Consider the following 23846-nt stretch of genomic DNA (forward strand, 5'->3'; position numbering starts at 1 on the left):
CTCCAAGGGTCGAGGAGAATGTCCCCTCCCCCAGCAGCTTTTCAAACATACCTGCTACATATGCCCCAGCAACAGCTCCCTCAGCCCCCGCCGGGAGCCCGACAATCCTTAAGTTCTGCCGGCGGGACCTATTCTCTAGGTCCTCCACCTTCTCCAGCAGCCTTTTCAGCTGGTCCCGCAGCATCCCCACCTCCAGAAGTTTGATGCTCCTCCTGCTCAGCCAGCGCCTTCTCAACCTTCTGGATCGCCCGATCCTGTGCGTCCAATCTGTGCTCCCGCCGATCAATCGACTCTTTAATCGGGTCCAGGCAGTCCCGTTTCTGCTTGGCAAAGCCGTCCTGGATGATCTGCATCAACTGCTCCGTTGATCGCTAGGCCGACACACCGGGGGTCCGGTCCTCGGCCATGCTGCCTCCTGCTGCAGCTTCAGCACAGCTCTTGCCCATCTTTCTATTTCTGCCTTTTTGTGCACTTCTGGTTCTTTTCTCCATACGTGGGAACGGCGCCCAATTGCCTCAGCCTTCGAATTTACAGCTTAAAACAGGGCAAAAAGTCGTGGGGGGGAAGGACCAAAAGTCCGACCAGAGCCGGAGCCACCAAATGTGCGACTTACTCCTTCAGAGCCGCCACCGGAAGTCTCCTACTTTCTGAAATTGCTATTGGCTAATAGTAATCACGCCCATTCCGTTCATTCCATATTTGATTTACAGGTAACAAAGTCATTGGCTTGGCATCACTGACAATGCGGCATTGTATTTAATTGTCAGCCTGGATCAAGGGGTCAAGTCCTGGGGGTGGGGGGAAATCGGAACCTTCTGACTCAGGATAGAATGCCATCTACTCAGCAAATTATTCATTTGACTTTATTTTGGGGAGAAACAAAATTGGATGGTTGTTTTTCCAAATTATGCTGGTAAAGGTGATGTAGGAGGTGGGAATTTAATCAAGTCGTTTTTTTTGGCTAATGGCTGGGTGTAAATCATGCATGCTTCAAAATGGAGTTACAGAATTTGACACGTTTTTTTGTACTTTGGGGAATTTGTCAGCTTTGGCCTTAATGCTGTCCCACTTGAGTTGTGCCCTGGCCTCACTCTTCCCCGCCCCCGTCTGGAAGATCCCTATTTGGGGATACCCCCACCTGGGTAATGAATGTTGCAGCAATTGGCTGTTCCTCGCTGGCAGACCCCCTCGCAGGCTAATCAGAATTCCTGCAGTGCAGAAGGAGGCCATTCGGCCCATCAACCGTCTGAAAGAGCACCATACCTAGTCCCATCCCCACCCTAAACCCGTAATCCAATAACTCCACCTCATTTTTGGATACTCAAGGACAATTTAGCCTGGCCAATCCACCTAACCTGCACATCTTTGGACTGTGGGAGGAAACTGGAGAAAACCCATGCAGACGCGGGGACAGCGTGCAATCTACGGACAGTCACCCAAGGTCGGAATTGAACCTGGGTCCCTGGCATTGTGAGGCAGCACTGCTAACCACTGTGTTGCATGAATACTTGCAGCAATTGCCTGTTGCATCCACCCCCCCAAAAGCAGAGCCTGAGCTGGGTAATAAATGCTGCAGCAGTTGGGTGTTGCAATCCCCCCTAGCAGAGCCCCAGCTGGGTAATGAATGCCTGCAGCTGTTACCTGTCGCAAACCCCCCTCGACTCCCAGACGGCCCCCCCTCCAGGTGTACGTGCGGCCGGACGAGGTGCTCGTGGCGGACTGTTGACGTGACGTCAGTTCCGGTGCGCGGGTGACGTCAGCGCGCAGGATGGTGGGGGCGGTGACGTGGTGGGGGCAGTGACGTGGCGGGGGTTATATAAAGGAGCGAGGCGGCGAGAGGCGGGGCAGTCGGACGAAGCCGGGGGGGCTGGTGTAGTGGCGGCGAGAAGGAGGGCGGGTAACGGGGGGGGGGAGAAAAATAACCGACATCCGCCACCAGAGGTACGATTCTCGGTGTGTGTAAGGGGCGCGCTGAGTGATTGCGGCGGGTGTGTGAGGGCAGGTTGCCGGCGCTGAGGGGATGATGATGGCGGCGGCCCGGCCGCCATTGCTGCGCACAGGCCTGAGGAGGCACCTTGGGGCGGGTGAGGAAGGCACCTTGGGGCGGGTGCATTCGGTCCTAAATGGCAGCGGCGGCCGTGTGCATTCACCCCGGGGGGAATGTGAGAGCGCCACCGCCCAGATCCGCTGGCATCCCCCGCTCACCAGGCCAGCCCCCTCCCCCTTTATCGCATTAACGATGACAGGGCCCAGCCTGAGAGAGCCGGGCTGACAGATTCTCCAATTAACATTCATTGTAGAGTACCAAATTCCCCCCCCCCCCCCCCCAATTTAACCACGGCTGATCCCCAGCACATCCTTTTGGGTTGTGGGGGTGAGACCCACGGATACATTGGGTATATTTCATAGAATTTACAGTGCAGAAGGAAGCCATTCGGCCCATCGAGCCTGCACTGGCTCTTGGAAAGAGCACCCTACCCACACCTCCACCCTATTGCTGTAACCCCACCTGGCGCAAGGGCAATTTTGGACATTAAGGGCAATTTAGCATTTGTTCTTTGTAATCCACCTAACCTGCACGTCTTTGGAATGTGGGAGGAAACGAGCATCCGGAGGAAACACACGGGGAGAACGTGCCAACTCTGCACAGACAGTGGCTCGAACCTGGGACCCTGGAGCTGTGAAGCTATTGTGCTAAGCACTGTGCTGCCCCAAATATAGAGGGACACGGCGCAAGGAAATGCTGAGGGTTTTGGTCAAGGTTGGCATCATGACTGGTACAGGGCTTGGAGGGCCAAATAGCCTGTTCCTGTACTGTGTTGCTCTTTGTTCAGACACTGGGAGAATGTGCCTACTCTGCATGGATGGTGATCCGGGGCTAGAAATGAACCACCATGCTGCCCCTTCCCAATTGAGGGGTAATTTACCTAGTGGAGGCTGCAGGGGTTGAAATGCCTTATTGGCTTCATTAGTTGCATTCTCCTTTGATGTCTTTAGGTTTCTGTTGATCTTTTGTTGCATTTGGGCAGTAACCCCTAACAGGAGTGACCCTTTTTTTGCTTTGTCCCTCTGTTTTCTTTTTTTCTTTTGGTTGACCTCCAAAGCGTAGCCAATCCACCCCCTCCAAAAGCTGGTTTATAACCCCTACATTCTACAGATCAGACCTTTATTTTCAGTCCTATGATGTTTGTCTTCATACTGCTAACCTGTGGACGATCATATCAAAAAGGACAGGAGTTGGGTGAATTGTACACATTAGCCCACATTGCACTGTTAACCAGTCATCTGATGTCTAATGTGAACCCAATTGGAAGTGGCCAAAGAGTCAGTTATGTGAGGAGTATGCATACTTGGCAATCTGTGTTGTGTGCTTACCCCTCTAATAGGAGTAGTTTTTATGCTTCCAAGTTTTATTAGCTGTGATCCCTAGAGAGGGTTTAGTCTTTAAATATACAATTGTAATTCCTCTCGATATATTAATCTTTAGAGTCAAAATTTAACCAACATCTGGATTTTTTAAAAGAATATATTTGTGCTGTTGAGTATCTCTAAACGTATTAATTTATCCTCCACTTATACAGGACTTTATGCATTAAGATTTAAAACTTGAAATTTGTATGCCCTGTCTAAATACCATTCCCACAATAAGGAAGACTCTGCTTACAGTAAGTCATCTACCATTTTGAGATGAACTGGCTAAACAAGGAAATGCTTGAATTCATTTTTTTTACTTGCTGGATTAAAGTGCTCACCTCGCAATAGAACTTTGCATTAACCTTGTAATTTACATGTTTAACTTTAGCCTCATTCTAAACGAGGAAGACTTTACCTATAGTGATCTGATTATTTATGTACTTCGTTCCAGACATACCTTAAATTTTGCCCATGTGTATTTGTTTGGAATGGTAAATCAGTTTTTTCTGCGGCACAATTTCTGACTTTCCATGATTTAAAAAAAAACTTCACTTAAAATGACACTGCTAAATAGCTGTGAAAAACCTGATTTGATGCTTAGCTCTCCTCTTTCAGAATAATAGCCACATCTTCCCAGTGTAAATTCAGCTGTTTTATTAAATGTCCGGCACTGTGGCCCACTTTTTTCCCTTCCCTGCCTGCAGCTGTAAATTCACCTCCATCTCATGACTGCCCTAAGGTTTGAGTTCCACTTCTCAGGGAAATGCTCCAATTTGTTTTTGTGTGAAATCTAGATTTGTGTTCGCCTCAAAAGAAAAGGAGTACCAAAATAAAAATTGTAAAGCTACCTGTTGCCAGGGTGGTAGCTATGTGGAGAGGCTGAATGGGCTCTCACTGAGGTTGAGGGGTAACCTGATAGAGATCTACATGATTATGAGGGGCATGGATAGTGGATGGGCAGACACTTTTCCCAGTGTGGAGGGGTCAGTCACCAGAGGGCATAGGTTTAAGGTCCGCGTGGCAAAGTTTAGAGGAGATGTACACGGCAGGTTTTTTTACACAGAGGGTGGCGAGTGCCTGGAACGTGTTGCCAGGGGAGATTGTGGAAGCAGATACATTAATGGCATTCAAAAGGCATCTTGCCAAACACAGGGTTAAGATGGGTATGGAGGGATATGGCACAAGGAAGTGCTGAGGGTTTTGGCAAAAGTTGGTATCATGACCGCTACAGGTTTGAAGGGCCTGTTCTGTGCTGTATTGTGCTTTGTTCTGTGGTGTTTGACGTCCCTAAAGGTACAGATCAATGGAAATTATTCGCTAGAACCTCATTGAGACAGTCATTTTGGCTCCGTGCATTTCCTAAGTTGCTACAGTATTACTCACTTTCAGGTGCTCCTGCTCATCTTCTTTGGCTGTTCTTTGTTTATCCATCTCTTCTATTGAAGAAACTGTATAGTATGGGCTAGCTAAAGCTTTTGTGAATTGATTGCATACATTAACACTCCTGCTCTCATTTCCTGGAAGTGCTGCAGTTCCTGCAATCCTTTGTTTTATAACAATTGGGACATTATCAACAATGAGTTTGACTCATTCTGAATTGTGCAAAGTGAGATCTTGTCTGACTTGTATGTCCCATACAAATTCCTCTTGCATTCGTATTGGATTGGTCAAATTATATGTTCATGAATCCAGAGAATTGCAGCTAATGCAGCAGGGAGCCTGTAGCTTGTGCAAGGAAATAAAAATTACCAGTGAGATCTACAGAGGACATGAACCAAATCAAATGAGAGCACTGGTTTTGGGGGGGGGGGGGGGGGGGGGGGGGGGGGGAATGGAGGCAGGGAGAGTGGAAGCACGGTAGCAATAATCTCTTGGGACCTGAAGATCTGAGCCTCGAGTGCCTTGGGGCACTCGCAAGGTGTTAAATAAATGCTGTTGTTGAACTGATCCAAAAGGTCAGAGCTGCAATTCTCCCCTAACTGTAAAGACATTTTGACGATTTCACGATAAAGGCCATTAAAATGATGAGCAGAGTGAGTTAACACGGTAGCACAGTAGTTAGCACAATTGCTTCACAGCTCCAGGGTCCCAGGTTCGATTCCCGGCTTGGGTCACTCTCTGCGCGGAGTCTGCACATCCTCCCCGTGTGTGCGTGGGTTTCCTCCGGGTGCTCCGCTTTCCTCCCACAGTCCAAAGATGTGCAGGTTAGGTGGATCGGCCATGCTAAATTGCCCTTGGTGTCCAAAATTGCCCTTCGTGTTGGGTTGGGTTATGGGGAGAGGGTGGAGGTATGGGCTTGGGTAGGGTGGTCTTTCCAAGAGCCGGTGCAGACCCGATGGGCCGAATGGCTTCCTTCTGCACTGTAAATTCTATGATCAGAATTGACCAAAGAAGCAAAATTCTTTTAACTGCCGTTTTCTTTCCTCTGCAAACTGACCATTATTTGCATAATATACGTTTTAAAATGATTAATCTTGCCCAAATGTCAAGCTCAACTTGCTAATTTTCCTGAAAACAATGAAGGATTTGAAATAAGTGAAGCTAAAATAGTTGGAACAGTTCATTCCTGGGTGGCCCGGTAGCACAGTGGTTAGCACTGTTGCTTCACAGTTCCAGGGTCCCTGGTTTGATTCCCGGCTTGGGTCACTGTCTGTGCAGAGTATGCACGTTCTCCCTGTGTCTGCGTGGGTTTTCTCTGGGTGCTCCGGTTTCCTCCCACTGTCCAAAGATGTGCAGGTTAGGTAGATTCGCCACGCTAAATTGTCCTTTGTGTCCAAAAGGGTTGGGAGGGTTGCTGGGTTACGAGTATGGGGCTCTTTACAAGTGCCGGTGCGGACTTGATGATCTGAATGGCCTCTTGCATTGTAAAATTCTATGTCTGTGTTTTATTCATAGAATCATAAAGTTTACCCCGCAGAGGCCACTTGACCCATCATGTCTGCATCAGCCAGACAATGAGCCATCAAAAACCTGAGAGATTTCAAGTTTTGGAGGAAAATTTTGACCATACTTGATTGTCAGTGTGTTTTGCTTCAATATGTAGTTTGTTTCTATTCTACTTTCCTTCCTTCCCCACCTCCAACTTCAGTTTTCCCTCCTCTGCAAATGCACAACCTGAGTCACTATGCGCAACACCAGAGGAGTTCTGCTATCATTTTAAATAAAATCTCCTGGTATAGGTGGTGGAAGAGCCAAGTGGTTTTTGCTCTCTGGGATGCTGGTGAGAGGTCAGGTTGCTAAATGAACTAATGTAAAATTGGTCAGAGTTTGAATGGTCAGTATTTGGGGTTCTTTACACAGCTGCTTTTTAAATTGCTGGCATTTATTGGGTGTTTGAGATTATTGCTAATCTTGCATTGACAGTCCATGGTTGTGCTTATCTTAAACTTTTTCAACAGCAACCAAGATGAATCCAACTCACAACCAGGGTGGGGAAAGTGCAAACTTCCAACCAAAGGATTTGATAATGAATTGTACGCAGGCCAAACGAGAGTTGGAGACGGCCATCAGCAGCATCATGAAAGCCGAACAGGAGATCAAAGCAAATAGTAAAGAGGTGAGCTTTGCTTCGACCATATTGAGTGTCTGGAGAACACACTCTGACTGATTTGCAGTACGACGAAGATTATGTTAATACTGCGGCCTGTGGATTTTATTCGCTTCATAACGCTTCCTGCATCAGGAATGCCATTGATTCGTTTCTTTGGTCTTTTTGTAGGTAAAATTTCAAATTCACAGCTGCATCAGCCGTCACTTGGAGTGTCTGCGGAGTAGGGAGGTTTACCTCTTGGAGCAAATCGACCTTGTGCAACAGCTGAAGGAAGAAGCCCTGCAGCAGCAGATTCAACAACTCTACTGGGTAAGGGAATGGTTGTAGAGTAACAATTCTAGAGGTTGGTCTTAAAATGGAAGCAACATTTTAAGATCTTTGGCTGTGCTTCATTAAAAATACAATTCAACATTTGTTGTTGAGAGTTTTGTGAATAGTATGCTTTAGAAGATACCACATTTTTGCATGTGGGTGCATTTTGTGTTAATCCTGCTTGCAAGCGTGCCTTAGCCCAATGTATAAAATAATACCTAGAGCTAGTGTATCTCGGGACCGAAACAACCAGTGTTTTGGCTTCATTGCCTCTTCTATTTGCCCAACATTGTCTGCCGTCAACCTACCTCTGATGCTAAAATTCTTCATCTTTGCTTTCATAATGTTCAGACTTGTTTTTTCTATTATCGTCCCTTATGCCACTGCCTCGCCCAAAACTGCTGTGCATCTCCTGTCTGGCAGTAGGTCCTATTTTCTCATCATCCTTGACCTATACCAAGTCCCAATCCCTTCCCCTCAAATGCTTAACTGAGGGCAGCACGGGGGTGCAGGGGTTAGCACTGCTGCCTCATGGTGCTGAGGAGCTGGGTTCTATCCTGGCCTCGGGTCACTGCCTGTGTGGAGTTTGCACAATCTTCCTGTGTTTGCTTGGGTCTTTCCCCCACAACCCAAAAAGATGTGCAGGGTAGGCCAAATTGCCCCATAATTGTTCACTTTACATTTTTTTTTTTAAGAAAGTGCATAACTTTGGATCCTTCATTTTCAGATCCTCCATGGCCTAATATCTGCAAACACTTTACAACTAAACACGTTTTTGGTCTTTGACTGTGCAGCACCTCTTTTTCTTTTTGAGATTGCTCCTGTTAACAAGTGACTCCCCCTGTTGTATGTAGGATGTGCTCGTGCAGAATGGCTGCCATTTTTGGCCAGACGTGAGGATAATTGAATTGTACAAAAACTGAGGCGTGCCCTGATAAAAGTATTAATGCAATTTTTATTTTCCCTCAGCTGCTGAGTCAGTTCAACTGCCTTATTCATCAATTGGAACATCCCCAGAGTAATCTTCCAACTGACCAGATCATCACTTGTCTGGAGAGGTGAGAGTTGCCACACAAGATTGAGTGTGGCTTTGTGGATAAAGGGTACACTACCTGTAATATACAGCTCTCGGGTTGTAATTAGTAGACCCGCTTTGTTCAGTGCATTGCTGTGTGGGGGGTGTGGGAATGTGTCTGACCAGTAAATAATGCCCCACCCCTATTAAAGATACTTGTAGTTATAATTGGGGTTCTGATAGAAAGAGCAAAATCGGGTTATAGGGAAATTGGGATAGCTGCCAGTATCCCAAACTGTAGAGATCCTCATGTAAACAAAAGCCTCTCTCATTGAAGAGAGCGGGATGCACAAAATGGCCACTTGCTAGTACAGAACTTGAGTATTGCTGCAAAAAGACATGCTGTCAAAGTTTTTGGTCTTGCACTCATCAAGCCAGGTTCTGGGATTTGGTATATTTGCAATTTTGTCCTGAAGGAAAGGCGACAAACCTCCAACATCTCTCGCCCTCCTTTCTTTCTTTCTTTCTTTCTTTCCCCAGTTGGTAATGGCTGGTCTAGCACACTGGGCTAAATCGCTGGCTTTTAGAGCAGACCCAGGCAGGCCAGCAGCACGGTTCAATTCCCGTACCAGCCTCTCCAAACAGGTGCCGGAATGTGGCGACTAGGGGCTTTCCACAGTAACTTCATTGAAGCCTACTTGTGACAATAAGCGATTTTCACTTTCACTTCACTGCTATTGCCAGTTATACCGCCTCAAGATCTAGTATCTTGGGTTGCCCTATACCATCTCCTTTTGCCTTGCACCATCACCTTTTTACAAACCATTTTAATCTCTCTTGCCATCCTTTTCCTGGTGTCACATACTTTTTTCCTCCCTACCTTTTGTATGTACTTGCCTAACGCCAGCTACATCTTTACCGTTTCTAGTTCTGATGAAACGTCGACTTGAAACGTTAACTGATGTTTCTCTCCTCCGCTGCCTGACTTGAGTATTTCCAGCATTTTGATGCTTGTTTTAGATTTCCAGCGTCCACTGTGGGTTTTTCTTTCATATAGAATGGCTGCCTTGTGTCAAATGATGTTTACACCGCTTTCCCCAACGCTTAAAATAGGAAAACAACACCACTTATTATTGATTTAGCACATGTCCCATTCCAGATTGAAGAGCCTGACTCTGAAACCAGAAGAATCGCCGACCCTGAACTTCGAGGCCGATGTCCCAACACTTCGCCATGCCATTACAAGCTTTGGGACCATCAAAACGCCGGTAAGAATCTTTGCTAATCTTTTAGTTCAACTGAGGTTTATTTTTAATAAGAATTTGTGGCAATTTGGAAGTTGGTTAATCAGTGGAAGGCTTGTATTGCATTGAGAAAATACACTTTTTTTTAATATGCTGAATGAGTGAGGATATTTCATTTGGAACATGACCATTCTCTGCATTGACCAGTTTCCCTTGTGGCCTTTTTATGAAGGTTGATTGACTATTGATAGCTGGTGTAACTGTCCAGATGGGTCCTTAGATTTAATTTAACTTGGCATTCACAAGAATCTTGAGTAATCAATGGTTTAACTTTGCAGTTTTAGATCGTGCAGTTCTGTTCTGATATTCCTACAAAGACTCTGCTCTCGATTGTTCCTATTGTTTCAATAGGTGATTATTCAGTAAAGCAGCTAACTGAATGGGTTCTTCGATGTTCCAGGAAAGTCCAAAGATTAGGTGGATTGGCCATGCTAAATTGTCCCTTGCTGTCCAAAAGGTTAGGTGCGATTACTTGCGACCGGGCCTAGCTGGGGTGCTCTTTTGGTGAGTTGGTGCAGAAATGGACCTAATGGCCTCCTTCTGCACTGCAGGGATTCTGTGATTGATTGGGTGGGAGGGGGGAGATTTGGAAATTGCATCAGATTCTAAATCTAATTGGAAATAACTGCTTCTCCTCTGGAAAAGCTGTCCTCTTGTTTCTGAGCTAAATTTGAGCTCCTGCTTTGAAATAAAGGAGCAAGATGACTAATGTAGTAAACTGAGACAGCAGATGAGTTGCACAGTGAGTGATATGTGGCCAAATGTCGTTTGGTAAATGCTTGGGACTCTGTGTATGTTGACTGCATGACTACAGGAATCAAGTTATTTCTGGTTTGGTGTAGGTTTTGGAGACCGAGTACAAGAGCCCTTGCACCATGGCAGCTGATTTGGATTATTGCTTGGTACCACTGCTGACAAAGGTGAGACTTAAAATGTGACTTTTAAAACGTCCTCGCAGTTCAAACATATCTGGTTTTGTTCAACCTGATGTACTGTTCTTCACCACTCGCTGGAATATGCATACAAGCTAGTAATGGTGCCAATTGTTGCATGAAGACCACACACAGCACTGAGAAGTACTATGAATTGTAGAGTAGTTCCACCAGGATACGAGTATAAAATCAAGCAATGCTGGTTTGTGGTTTCAACAATTGAAAGGACGTTTCAATTTTCCTGCAATCTGTAGCTTCCAAAGGGCCACACTTTAAGCTTTCATTCTCCTGTTGCTCTCCTGTTGCTGGATGTGTGGAAGGTTTGATGTGCCAGTTTAAATCCAGGTCTAGCAGATTTTCTGAAGTTTCAGCTGCTTTACAATAGTTTATAGCAAGCATGTTCATTATCTGAACGATGAATCTATTTGCTCATGTTCATGTTAAAAGCCCCTGATTTCTTTTTTTTAGTTGTGATTTTGATCTTTGAAATACCAAGTGTCAGCACATTCGCCTTAATGATGTGTACAGTATTACTGCTTTTGTATTTCAGTTGATGTTGCACAAAGAATGTGCGAGCGCTTTCACAATTGAATTATGGCTTTGTATATTCAAGCATGCAAGCAAAATTTGTGGCATTATAGAACTATGCAGCAGTGGTATTCAGCTTTAACGGTAGGACTATAATGTGTTCTTGGGCACATTTGAGTATATCGTGGGGCTTATTTCATAATGGGTAGCTATATTGTACATTTCAATCACCTGGTTGTGGGTCTCCTTGAGAAGTAGTGACCTTCTGTTCTGCTCATGTGGGAAATGACCAGAGATCTTGATGTCCCGTCCACCGTTGTTGGGCCTTGTGTTTTTTTTTTCTCCTCTGCATTTGTGCAGCATGCTGCAGATGTGTCAACCGGGGGTGGTGGACCATCCACAAAGTGTATGTTGTGCTCTGCTGCTGTCTAACTTTGTATCTTTAATGCAGTAGCATTTATTCTTTCAGAAACCATTCTCTAATGGGAAGGAATGCCCACTTGCTGACTGGCTGCGTAGTCCTCCTCCTGCGCGGATGCCAATCTTGAACTTGCAAGAGTGTCTGCTGAAACAGTCCAGCCAGGTGGGTATCAGTAGACTAACTGGAACTGTCAATTTTGGATACGGATGATTATAGTTCCCCATTTAGGGTGAGGTTCCCTACTTGGGGTAAGGCAGTAGATTAATGTTCTCCCATTACTAAAGAGTTCGCTACTACTGCTTATCACCCTTCATTCATTGCCAGGAACAAGTTGAGTAGAGAAATTAAGAACTTTGCATAGTACTGAAATGAGTTTGCCTCCCCCTCATATTGCAGATAACACATTGATTTAGCGGTATGTGCAGGCAGCATGCTGAACCTCAAATGATGTGACATTTGTCGAACTGTTTGTACTAAGAGGTCTGTGAAGGGTGCTTTTGCATGCTTTCCTTTTTTTCCTCAAATTCTACATTATCCACACTCTAGCAACTGATGGCTCATTTCTTTAAGGTTGTGTGAAAGACTCCATTTGTGTTTCCGTCCTAGAGTGTAGATTTTCGGTGGTGGGGGGGTAGTCCATGCAGAGCTGTTTCACAGCATCAGTGAAAATGCAATGTGTGGCTCTTGATCAATTGCCAAAAAATTTTTTAAGTTTAAGTACCCAATTCTTTTCCCCCCCCAATTTAGTGTGGCCAACTTGCCTACCCTGTACACCGTTAGGTTGTGGAGGTGCGACTCACACAAACACTGGAGAATGTGCAAACTCCAGTGACCCAGGGTCGGGATTGAACCGAGTCCTTGGTGGTGTGAGGCTGCAGTGCTAACCACTGTCACCAATTGCCCAAAGGTTTGCCAAAGGCCAGATTTGATTGGATGCGCTTAATGCCTGCAGCTCAGTGCTTCTCCCACATTGACTATAATGTTAAGAGGGTGAAAGAATGTTTGAAGGCATGAGGAAGTTTTTATATTGCTTCATATCCAGGGGTGAACAAAAAAAGTGCAGCACAGGAACAGGCCCTTTGGCCCTCCAAGCCTGTGCCGACCATGCTGCCTGCCTAAACTCAAATCTTCTACACTTCCTGGGTCCGTATCCCTCTATTCACTTCCTATTCATATTTGTCAAGAGGCCCCTTAATGTCACTATCGTCCCTGCTTCCACCACCACCTCCGGCAACGCGTTCCAGGCACCCACTACCCTGTGTATAAAAAAAAAAAAACTTGCCTCGTACATCTCCTCTAAACCTTAAACCTATGCCCCCTAGTAATTGACCCCTCTACCCTGGGGAAAAGCCTCTGACTATCCACTCTGTCTATGCCCCTCATAATTTTGTAGACCTCTATCAGGTTGCCCCTCAACCTCCGTCGTTCCAGTGACAACAAACAGAGTTTATTCAACCGCTCCTCATAGCTAATACCCTCCATACCAGGCAACATCCTGGTAAATCTCTTCTACACCCTCTCTAAAGCCTCCACATCCTTCTGGTAGTGTAGCAACCAGAATTGAACACTATACTCCCAAGTGTGGCCTGATCTTTCTGACTTTCAATACTCCTGAGGGTTCTACCATTCACTGTATATTCCCTACCTGCATTAAACCTTCCAAAATGCATTACCTCGCATTTTTCCGCCCAAGTCTCCAAACGATCTAAATCCTGCTGTATCCACTGACAGTCCTCATTGCCATCCGCAATTTCACCAACCTTTTGTGTCTGCAAACTTACTAATCAGACTAGTTACATTTTCCTCCATTTTTATATATACTATGAACAGTAAATGTCCCAGTGGAACACCACTAGTCACAGCCCTCCAATTAGAATTCTATTGCTACTCTCTGCCTTCTATGGCCTAGCCAGTCTGTATCCACCTATTCTGTATTAACCTAAAAAGCTGACTCGTTTGAGGACAGATGTAACTAGTGATTAAATTAGAAGTGCTGAGGATCATCAGTTAATGGCCTTTAGTGCATGTACTGTAGAGCTGCAGATGTTAAAGTACATTATTATGCAACTGTTTTTGCCTACTCAAAGGTTTTAATTAAGTGCTGATAAGTGATACAGTTTTGAACTCTTGATCCATCTAATCATTAATTAGTGGCAATTCATCAAGCCATTAAATCATTATAAACTAATTACAAAATGTGTATTAAAACAACTGCTGGAATAAACATTTTGGGTCTGACCACCTGTGGAGAGGAACAGTTAACATAGTTGAAGAGCGGTAGAAATGTGATGGGATTATGTAGTTGGAGAGGAGGTGGAGCAAAATAGACAGTCAGAGAGCGGTAGAATATTGGGGCAGGTACGATTTGATGAAGGTGCCATGGATGCAAGACAAAGGGCGTTAATGGTAGTGTTTTAAAAACTAAATACGGTGCTGATAAGTGGCATAAAACCATGATTAAGCTACTGTTGAATCTACAATTGGGCGACAGTATTTCACTTACTGATAAATTGGGGGTTTGGCGGGTAGGTCTATGTAACTGAGTATTAATACTCACCCCCTGTTGAATGATCTGGAAGGTGAATTGTACCTGATTTTACTGCAGAATGGCTATTGCAACACCAGAATAACTGCATGTTATTAGCTAGTTATGTAGGTTTCTATTGATCCAGGTTGTGCAGCTTCCTTGAAGCGGAGTAGATATTCATTTAGACCTGTAATGAGCTCTGCTTAACTGGGGCTATAAGCCTGTTGAAGGAGGCAACCCCATGGATACATGGAAAAGGGTCACGGGTAATATAACAATAGTGAGTTCTATGCTTGCTTCATGTGCATGGTTCTCTGGAGTGGATTAATGTTGGGATTCAGTGCTGAGGTCTGGATGGTATTCTGCAATAGAGATACCTAAAACTAACCGCAATATTGAATTTTCCCACAGGGATCACCAACTCCCAGTGCAAAGAATTTGGATCCCTACAAATTGTCGGCCTGGGGGCATCAACAGGGCCTTGAGAACTGGCTGCTTCCCAACAAGCGAAGTAATTACCCAGCTGAGAACACTGCTGCGCAACAATACACCCAAACCATCACTAGCTGTAACCTGAACCCAGAAGATCCAGACTACTACAGAATGCAGGCCTGGGGTCATCGACAGGGCCTTGAGCACTGGCTGCTTACCAGCAAACCGGATGTAGACGTAACTGAGAAGACCGCTCCACAGCAACGCCCTAGTGCCACGAAGGAGGATCCAACCGACCTGAATTACTACAAATTGCAGGCCTGGGGTCAGCGTCAGGGCCTTGAGCACTGGCTGCTTTCCGAGAAGCAGAGATCCAGTTCCCCCAAGGATACTCCTCTACGCCAGAGGAGTGAGTCATCTGATAGTTCTTCCACCTTTGAGCTAATAGAGGAATTTGACATGGAGGTAGTGGACCAAGAAGTGGATGAAGTTAGCCCATCTGGAAAAATCAGCTTCACTGACGTGAAGAACACCCTTTCTGAAAAATCAAGCGGTGGTGACGTCAATGAAGACAAATGGAAATCCGTAACTCAACCTTTCAGAGAGAAGTATAGCACCAGTGACTGGCTTTTGAAGCCAAGCAAGCCTGAATCCTGTAGTAGTTGCCGTGGCGTGCAGACAAAAGCCATAGAGATCGAAAACCTTGGCAAGCTGAAGTGCCTGAACGAGCACCATAGTGCCAAGAAGCCATTGCCTGCTTCGACAAACGGCTCCCGCTGCCTTCCACCACCATTGCCAATCCGGGTGGCGGACGTGTGTAAAGCCAACGAGCAGTGCAGCAGCTTCTCGGAATGCGTGTGCGGCCGCAGTTGTGAAAAGGAGGCGGTCAACGAGTGGCTACTCAAGCATGCGGGGAGAGACAAGAATGGTGTGCAGACAGGCCAGCCCAGCAAACGCAGTGCGGAGCAGCAGAAATCCGATTTAGACCAGTACCTACATCCCCGATCAAAGCTCATAAAAGAGCCAGAATTCTCCCTTGACAATCCTGTGAAGTCGCATGAAGCCCTCAAGTTAAAAATTGCAGTCGACGCCACACCTGAGGGCAACGAGAAAGGAGCAGAGCACGAAATCGAGAATAAATTTTTGTTGCGCAAGAAAGCACATGTAAGAATCTGCACCTCTTCCCCCAAAACTACTTTTTAATTCTGTTGCTTGGCATATTGAGGTGCATTGTGGCACAGTGGTTAGCACTGCTGCCTACGGCACTGAGGATCCGGGTTTGATCCTAGCCCTGGGTCACTGCCCCTGTGGAGTTTGCACATTCTCCCATTGTCTGCGTGGGTTTCACCCCCACAACCCGAAGATGTGCGGGCTAAGTGGATTGCCCATGCTAAATTGCCCCTTAATTGGGGGGGGGGGGAAAGATCTGGTGCTCTAAATCTTAAAAAAAAACAGAACAAGGTGCATTGGTTCATATTCTTGTCACTGATTAATGTCAAATAATGAACAAACTCCATTCCCCTGATTTCTCAGAAGGAATATTTGCTTCGCTTCCCAAGGTGCAGATGTTTCTTTCACCCATTGCGCATTCCTAACCGGAGAGACAAATTAAAAAATACTTGCGTGGCTGTAAACATCTTTGCTGGGGAGTTAAAGGCACAAATACCTTTTTGGGGGGGGGGGGGGGGGGGGGGGGGGTCGGTCGGTCCAAGGCCCTACTACATTCTGCTTTCTAAGCCACTGAAATCATGTGTCGGAGACCATTCCCAGCAGTGATTCACTGGTTTACAGTTTTACCCCTGTTTTTGTGTTATCTGTGCACTGTTAATATACAGCTTAATCTTTCATTTGTGAGCAGTAGGAAGGTCATTAGCCATGTGGAGATTGCTTCAAACTCATTTAAATTCGTAAAAGTCCTTCAGTAATGATTCCAAAGGTTTTATTAGGTCAGCGATTTAGAAAGTTGTGCTTTCACCTGGTTCTAAGCAAACAACCAGACATTCAAGGTCATGCTCTTCAGGTTTAACCCCTCTCCTTTCCAGTTGCTTAATGTCATCCGTACTTTTCCAAAAGCCATGGTTACAAATTATTCTGTTCTTGCCCATTTATGTTATTGGATAGAATTTACCTCCAACTTTGATCTACATTTAACCCATGAAATCTATTACTGCACAGAAGTTTTGAGCATCTGGTTAATGACTTTACATCCCACTCTCGCAATGTTTTGAGGGTGTGCATTTAAATATTGACAGTCTCAAGACACATTATGCACATCCCAAAAAGAGCATACTGCGAACCCCAGATGGTTGTTAGCAGATGGCACTGATCGTAGAGAAGGTTTTGTTCTTTTTAAAAGAAGAGCTGTTTGTTTTTCTCTGGGAGGCTTAGTAGTATCAAGCGTTTTTCTCCTGAACACCTTCACCGTGCCAAAGAATAGGACCTAGGGCAACAGTCACATGGAGAGTTGAATCAGGGGCTTGCAGGTCACCGTGTCATTCATGCATTTTTGTTAACTTATCCAATACAAGGTTAACTCAAACTGTGTTCACTTGGATTCCTTGAATCTAGTATTGGGAGTCTTGATTCTGGCTTTGAGCCCTGGGTTTTTGTGGCACGTATCTGTTAATTGGTCAGCAATTGGGAGTTGGTCTTGGGTGTGACTGACTCATTCTCCAGCTCTTAGAAATAGAGGAGATATCTATTTAGGTGTCGCCAATTGTGCCTTTGTTTTGCAGCAGCAGTTTTTTTCACAATCCCACATGGTCATTTATGGGCAAAAACCTTTATCGTAGAGCATTGCCAATTTCTCTGTACTCTGCTGAGGCTAGTGCAGTCTTAGTGACAAAGTGGGAATTACAAGTTTCAACATCTTCAATCTTTGTTTCCCAAAGCATTAAAGTGTCTGTGTTTGTGCTTAGGAACTGAGTGGTATACCTGAAGTGTCCAGTCTGTTCTCCAACCTGAACCTTGCGGTTGATCGAGAGCAGCTTCCTGCAAAGGTCAGTATCTGTTCAGTGTGGCTTTACCAGTATAAACAGGCTATCTGACTGTGTTGTATGGGTAAGATGTTTGACATGCAGCTAATCTGTCACTGAAGGTTGGTTCCAAATCTGCCTTGTCCACAAATCTACTCGCAGCAGGGATCACTGGCATTTTTATTAATTTATGCAGTGGGAAAGATACATTAGATTTGAGGGTGATGGCTTCATTGGCATTCATATGGCCAAACATTCCTGTTTCATTCCAATTCCACAACCTTTCACCCCCATCTGTTTTGACAGTGAATTATTTTACTTGGAGAGGCAAAAATTAGACTAATCGGGGAGATCAGTTTTGTTACATTTTCAAGTGAAAGCAAGGTTGATATGGGACGGAGCTGTACTGAGTAGGGAGGAAGCAGGTTGATTCCGGTGGGAGTTCAACTGGTGGACCACCAGAAATTGATCTTGACGGAGGGAGGTCGAAGGTTGTTGAGCTATTCCCCACTCCTGATTTATGTTGTGTTAAGATTGGTTGTGATGCTGTGCACTGCTGTCTCTCCCCAGCACCTGGGTTCGATCCTGGCCCCGGATCACTGTCCATGTGGGGTTTGCACATTCCCTGTGTCAACATGGATCTCACCCCCACAACCCAAAGATGTGCAGGATAGGTGGATTGGGCATGGTGGGAAGGTTGGGAGAATTGGGCACTTGATGCATAAATGTTTGCAACACTTTTGGGCTGCTGTCAAATCACTGATCCATTAATTATTTCCTTTTCCCACTGTAGGAGCAATCCGTATCGTTTGGCAATCTGTTTGCTCACTTTAAGGAGCCCTTTGACCCAGAGAAGTGGCTGTACAAAGGACCTCGTCGGGTCAGTGTTGTAATTTAAACAGACTTGGGGAAGGTGATATGCAAGCTGCGCACATTAAAGCGTTTCCCATGCGTACAGGATTATTGATGTCACACGGGTGTCATTCTGCTGCTTTTTGTGAGGTGGAAATGGAAACTGGTCTGTCCAGGCACAGCGGAGGGGTTTGTGCAGTGACCATGTGTAACCTCTTATGTGAAGAGCATGATTCAGTATAGCCAAAATTGGGACATTTCTGGCAAGTTGAGGAAATATCCCAACTGAGCCATTTATATAAAAAAACATTTGTGCAAGAGTATGTAGAGCCTGGCTGGATAAATGTGAGTATGGAACAGCCATAATTGACATGGACTGTGGGAAGGCTGGAAGGCTGCCTGACATAGCTGTCTCTGGTAACCTGTCTGATGAAGCAAAAGGTTAAATCCTTCCCCAATAACTTGTGTCTTTTCATGTAGATTGAACAAGGTCCACGAGGAGCCTATATCCCAAAGATCAGTGGGGTCTGTTGATCAGAAGCGTTTGGGCAAGAACCCTCAAATTAGGTTAGTAACACTGACAATATTTCTCTATAATACAAGTTGGTGCAGCAGAAGGTTTTGCCCATTTGCAGCGTTGTAATGGAGTCTTGTGCATTAGTATTCCTGGTATTAGAACAAAGATAAGAATTGGAACTGTGACCATTTATACCTTTTTTTCGTTTTACTTTATACTTGAGCTATTTTTGTGGCAAAATGCACCTGTGTCACGACACAGACACTATATTGTGACTGAGACCAGCAATCTCCCCTACTGTGAGGTTGCTTTCACACAGTCGAGGGATGGAGGGAGACTATGGCGTTATTCGCTCATGCTTCCTATTTGCCCATATCTGAAGAATTTAAATGAATGAACACCTGGGGGAGGGCTTGCATGCTATTTAATTATCATTGTACAAAATATCTTTCTCTTCAGCTGAAGTAAGAAATCAGCAATAAATTCTCCATCTTCCTTTTTAAATATTTTTAGTTGTTTGTGTTCCATATCGGGCTGTTTAGCTCACAGGGCTAATCGCTGGCTTTGAAAGCAGACCAAGGCAAGCCAGCAGCACGGTTCGATTCCCGCAACAGCCTCCCCGAACAGGCGCCGGAATGTGGCGACTAGGGGCTTTTCACAGTAACTTCATTTGAAGCCTACTCGTGACAATAAGCGATTTTCATTTCATTCATTTTCATTCATATCGTTTGCAGATCATATCCTGCATTGGATTTATCCATTTTAATCTAATTTGCCGAATCTTTCTTTCAATGTGCCTATCTCAATTTCTGTCTTGTGGTTCTGTAATCTGCTGAGCACCAGATCTTGCATTTGCCTGGAAGAATTATCTGGCATTCCCGACTTTACTGACAGTCACCAAATTTGCTTTTATCCGGAGTCCTTGACTCTGTTCCATTGCTGAGCAATGGCATCTGCCATTTTCTAAACTGGTGTAGGGTCTAATATTCATGCAAACCCATTGTGCTTAGGCAAATGTGGTACACAGCAGCCTCTGGTTGCAACTGTCTTGCCTCAACCTGCTTTTAATATTAGTTACTGTAACATTGCCACTTAGTTCTGAACAAATGTCCCATTGTGGGGCGGTTGACGCATTGTGAAGGTAACTACACTGGGGTTTAGAGCAGTTCTTGTGAAGGGAAGGATACTGGACTCTCACCCTGGAAATAGAGAATTTTGCATCTGATGAATGATCTTCATCTTAAACATTTTTTTTCTCTTTGCAGCTTTGAACCACTAGCGCTGACGATGAATTGGCTGACTTGCCTTTATCCTGGAACTGCATCAAACACACACTCATCCCTCTGAGATTCTGTTGAATCAATTTCTTGCTTCTGCCTTGAAGACTACTGTGTTCAAATTCTTTCTTGTGTGTGTGTGTGTGAGAATTGTCCTGTGAAACTGGATAGGGTCATCACAATAGGGAAATCTATGTAAACAGCACAGCCTTTCCTCTCCCTCTTAAAACGTGATCATTTCACCTTTGGTTGTATGTAGCTTATCCCATTGCTAACACTCTCCAGGGCAGGATGTGTGAAATTGAGTTGGGTTATGTGGTCAAACTTACTGTGTTCATTGACTTTTATTCACAGTAATCATAGAATCCCTACAGTACAGAAGGAGGCCATTTGGCCCATTTGAGTGTGCACCGATCCTCCGAAAGAGCACCCTGCCTAGGGCCACTCTCCCACCCTATCCCCGTAACCTCCCTTAACTGCACATCATTTAGAGGCAATTTATCGACGGCGGGAGGAAACCGGAGCACCCGGAGGAAACCCACGCAGATGGGAAGAATGTGCAAACTCCGCAGTCACCCAAGGCCGGAATTGAACCTGGGTCCCGGTTGATGTAAAGCAGCAGCGCTAACCACTGTGCCACTGTTTTTCTCTTCCCCACCCGAATGTTAATTACACTGTTAGAACAGGGGGAGGTCCAGAATGCAAGAGGATGAGATTGGCACATTTAATGAGCTGCTGCTTTGGTGGTATTTCCTACTATGGAACAGCGTATGAGACTCTAGTTGCCTCGCTGGGGTACGAGGCATATGAATAAACACCATGAATGTTTGTGGCAGAACATGGGTGTGTATCAGCCTTTGTATTGATAGGCAAAGTACACAAAATACTTGCTGAGGTGGCTCAGCAGAATGCCAACAAAATGTCCCTTGGTGCTCAATATAGCCATGCCTCGCCCACGAGATAATCCAGTCCAGTGACAACCCTGAAAACTGCTGCAGTAGGTGCCAGAGCAAATGAGCAACTCTGTTCTAATCTTGGTGTGCTTCTCATGAAGCTGCCAGTATTCCTGGGGTGGGGGGGCGGAGTTGTTTACCTTCCAATATAACACATCACCTGTTATCCTTATGCTGTTTGTGTGCCAATGTTAGGTTTTGGAACAGAACATTTTAATTTTGGATGTCTGAAGTTCCAGTGCTTCAGGATTTGATTTCCTTACAAACCAAAAATCTTTTTTTTTTTCTCCCTGAAGGAAGCTAGTTGCCCATCCAAACCAGTCACCAGCAAATAGTGTGTGTGTGTGTGTGTGTGTGTGTGCGCAAGAGAAGAATCCAGATCAGTTTCTTTGGGATGGATTGACAACCCAGCTTTGTTAACCTTTCAGTTTAATCCTTAATTGAAGCTTTGTTTTAGTCCTAACTCAATAACTATTGACCCAAATGGGATGATCCATTTGAAAGTGCATCAGTTGATCCTTGAGCCAGGGGATGATGTTTTTGAGGTCGATCTGTTTCGATACAGTTATTGGAATGTAACAACTGCAGCAAAATTTTATCTAGCAATTCCCATAGTGTCACATTCTGGGCTTTGTTTTGAGTAGAAGAAGCTTGTTATCATTGATGTGATTCTAAATATGTAATTGACCATGGGAGGGAGGAGGAAGAATCACCAAGTTGGAAACCTGCCAGTTTGTGTTGGTCTCTTCTGTCACTTTTGCTGAATGTGGAAGATGTTGAGCTATAGCTATCTACATGTTGGGTCCTGCTGCAACAGTAGTTAACACAAGCTCATTCTCCTCTTGACCTGAGCCCTTCAGTTCTGGGACTGGCTCTCGATATCCTGTAGATCCAAAGGACAGCTAAGCCTGGCAGTGACCCAAAGATGACAGGAGTCACCGTCCTGTTACTTTGTACAGGTTGCAGCAGCTTCTTACCCTCCAGATATTGACCAATATGATTTTTCTTTTGCCAATTTCAGTATAGAGGTGAAGATTGCTTTCACCCTTCCCACATCTGTTCCTTGTTGATCAAATTGTGTTTTGAGGACTTGACTTTTCCGTCGTCTGACTAATAACCTACTTCCAAGTGTATGGTGGTGTTCCACAAGTCCTTCTGGTGCAACATGAACCTGTATAAGCTCTTAGCTCTAATCTTTTTCTTTGATGTAGCCACTACTGCTTCTATTTTGTAATCAAAAATAAATGGAAGCTATTGTGAATTTAAAAATCTACCAGGACGTTGCTTACTTAATTTATGGATATTGTTTTTGATGGTGAACCTTAAAAACGTCTCAATAAATTGCAGCAAAATTCTTTCTCGTGATGCTGAATGTTATACAAGCTAGTTTTCAACAAAGCAGCTCATTCAAAGTTGTACCTCATCATGACCAGAGTATAGGTTGGTTGGGACTTGATGGGGGGGGAAAAAAAATAAGGGGTAGTTTATTTCCATCTCGCCAACAATTTTGATTCCTTGCCCCAGCAACAACCTAATCATGCCTCTTGCTTTCAACAATGCATCTATTTAGGTGTATAGTTCTCTTCTTCTCCCCCCCCCCCCCCCCCCCCCCCCCCCCCCCCCCCAAAATGATGGTCATGACATTCACACCAGATGTGCAAATAACTTACTAATTGTGCAGTCTTGTGAGTTTTCACCAAAAAGTTCAAAGCTGTTGTAGTTCAGAGCTCTATGCTTGACCAGCTAAACCTTCAAATTCCAATGTATATTTTAATCTTTTATCCCTCCAACCTGGGTTCAGTGGGCACAATGAGTGACAGCCATTGACATCAAGGCTGCATTGAGTGTCACCAAACAGCCCAAGCAAAATGAGTCCAATGGGAATTGGGGAAACTATGCTGGTTGGAATCCTCCTTGGCACAAAGGAAGATGGTTGCTGTTGGAGGTCAGTCACCTCAACCCCAAAAATATCACTGCATGATTTCTCATGCCCAACCATCTTTCAGCTGCTTCAGCAACCTTCCATCGTAAGGTTTAGAAGTGGGGATGTTCACTGATGATTGCAAAACATGCAGCATGATTCCTCATACTGGAACAGTTCCATGTCCAAATGTAGTAAGGCATGGACAATAGCCAGGCTTAGATTGACAAGTGGGAGTAATGTTTGTACCATCTCCTGATGAGAGAATTCCTTTGACAGTCAATGGAATTACCATTGCTGAATCCCTATTTGACATGGTGGGGGTTACTGGTGGTGCAAAGCAGAATTGGACTAGCAGTTTAGATACTGTGGCTACAAGAGCAGGTCAAAGGCTGGGACACATGTAGTGAGTGACTCGCTTCCTCAAGCCTGGCCACAGTCTGTGATGGAATACTTGGATGAGTGCAGCTCTAACAACACAAACACCATCCAGGACAAAGCAGCCCCCTTGATCAGCACCTCATCCACAAACATTCACTCCCTCCACCACCGCCATACAGCTGCCGTGTGTACCATCTACAAGATGAATTGCAGAAACTGACCAAGACTCCTTGGCACCTTCAAAATCTGTGCCTGTTACTGTCTAGGTGGAACAGGGCAGCAGGAACATAGAATTCCCTAACCATACAGTGGGTGCACATGGCCTGCATTGATTCAAGTCAACACACAACTACTATTTCAAAAGCATTTAGGGATTGGCAAGAAATGTTGGTTTGCCAACATTCTTTGAACAAAAAATAAGAGCATTTATCCCTTCAAGTCTACTCTACCATTCATTATCTTGGTTGATCATCCAACTCAATAGCCTGATCTCCTCTTTCCCCCCCCCCCCCCCCCCCCCCCCCCAATATCCTTT

The 23846-nt window shown here is 45.1% G+C and overlaps 1 protein-coding gene across 1 annotated transcript; it reads left to right on the forward strand.

The window, feature by feature from the left end:
* The first annotated feature begins 1839 nt into the window (after nucleotides 1-1839).
* On the forward strand, nucleotides 1840-22364 carry ncoa4 (nuclear receptor coactivator 4). Its single transcript, XM_038782792.1, has 12 exons — nucleotides 1840-1941; nucleotides 6813-6970; nucleotides 7133-7273; nucleotides 8246-8334; nucleotides 9451-9559; nucleotides 10438-10515; nucleotides 11525-11638; nucleotides 14415-15599; nucleotides 17354-17434; nucleotides 18204-18290; nucleotides 18743-18829; nucleotides 20045-22364. The coding sequence occupies exons 2-11, from the start codon at nucleotides 6821-6823 to the stop codon at nucleotides 18794-18796; spliced, it is 2088 nt and encodes a 695-aa protein (XP_038638720.1). The 5' UTR covers nucleotides 1840-1941; nucleotides 6813-6820; the 3' UTR covers nucleotides 18797-18829; nucleotides 20045-22364.
* Nucleotides 22365-23846: the final 1482 nt, after the last annotated feature.

Source organism: Scyliorhinus canicula, chromosome 22, assembly GCF_902713615.1.
Source record: "Scyliorhinus canicula chromosome 22, sScyCan1.1, whole genome shotgun sequence".
Taxonomy (NCBI): Eukaryota; Metazoa; Chordata; class Chondrichthyes; order Carcharhiniformes; family Scyliorhinidae; genus Scyliorhinus; species Scyliorhinus canicula.

Excerpts from the sequence above, each read along its gene's own strand:
- ncoa4 (XM_038782792.1), top strand. The coding sequence starts at position 6,821 with ATGAATCCAACTCACAACCAGGGTGGGGAAAGTGCAAACTTCCAACCA. Across the intron at positions 8,335-9,450 it reads ATCATCACTTGTCTGGAGAG|ATTGAAGAGCCTGACTCTGA; the intron begins GTGAGAGTTGCC and ends GTCCCATTCCAG. Across the intron at positions 17,435-18,203 it reads GAGAGCAGCTTCCTGCAAAG|GAGCAATCCGTATCGTTTGG; the intron begins GTCAGTATCTGT and ends TTCCCACTGTAG.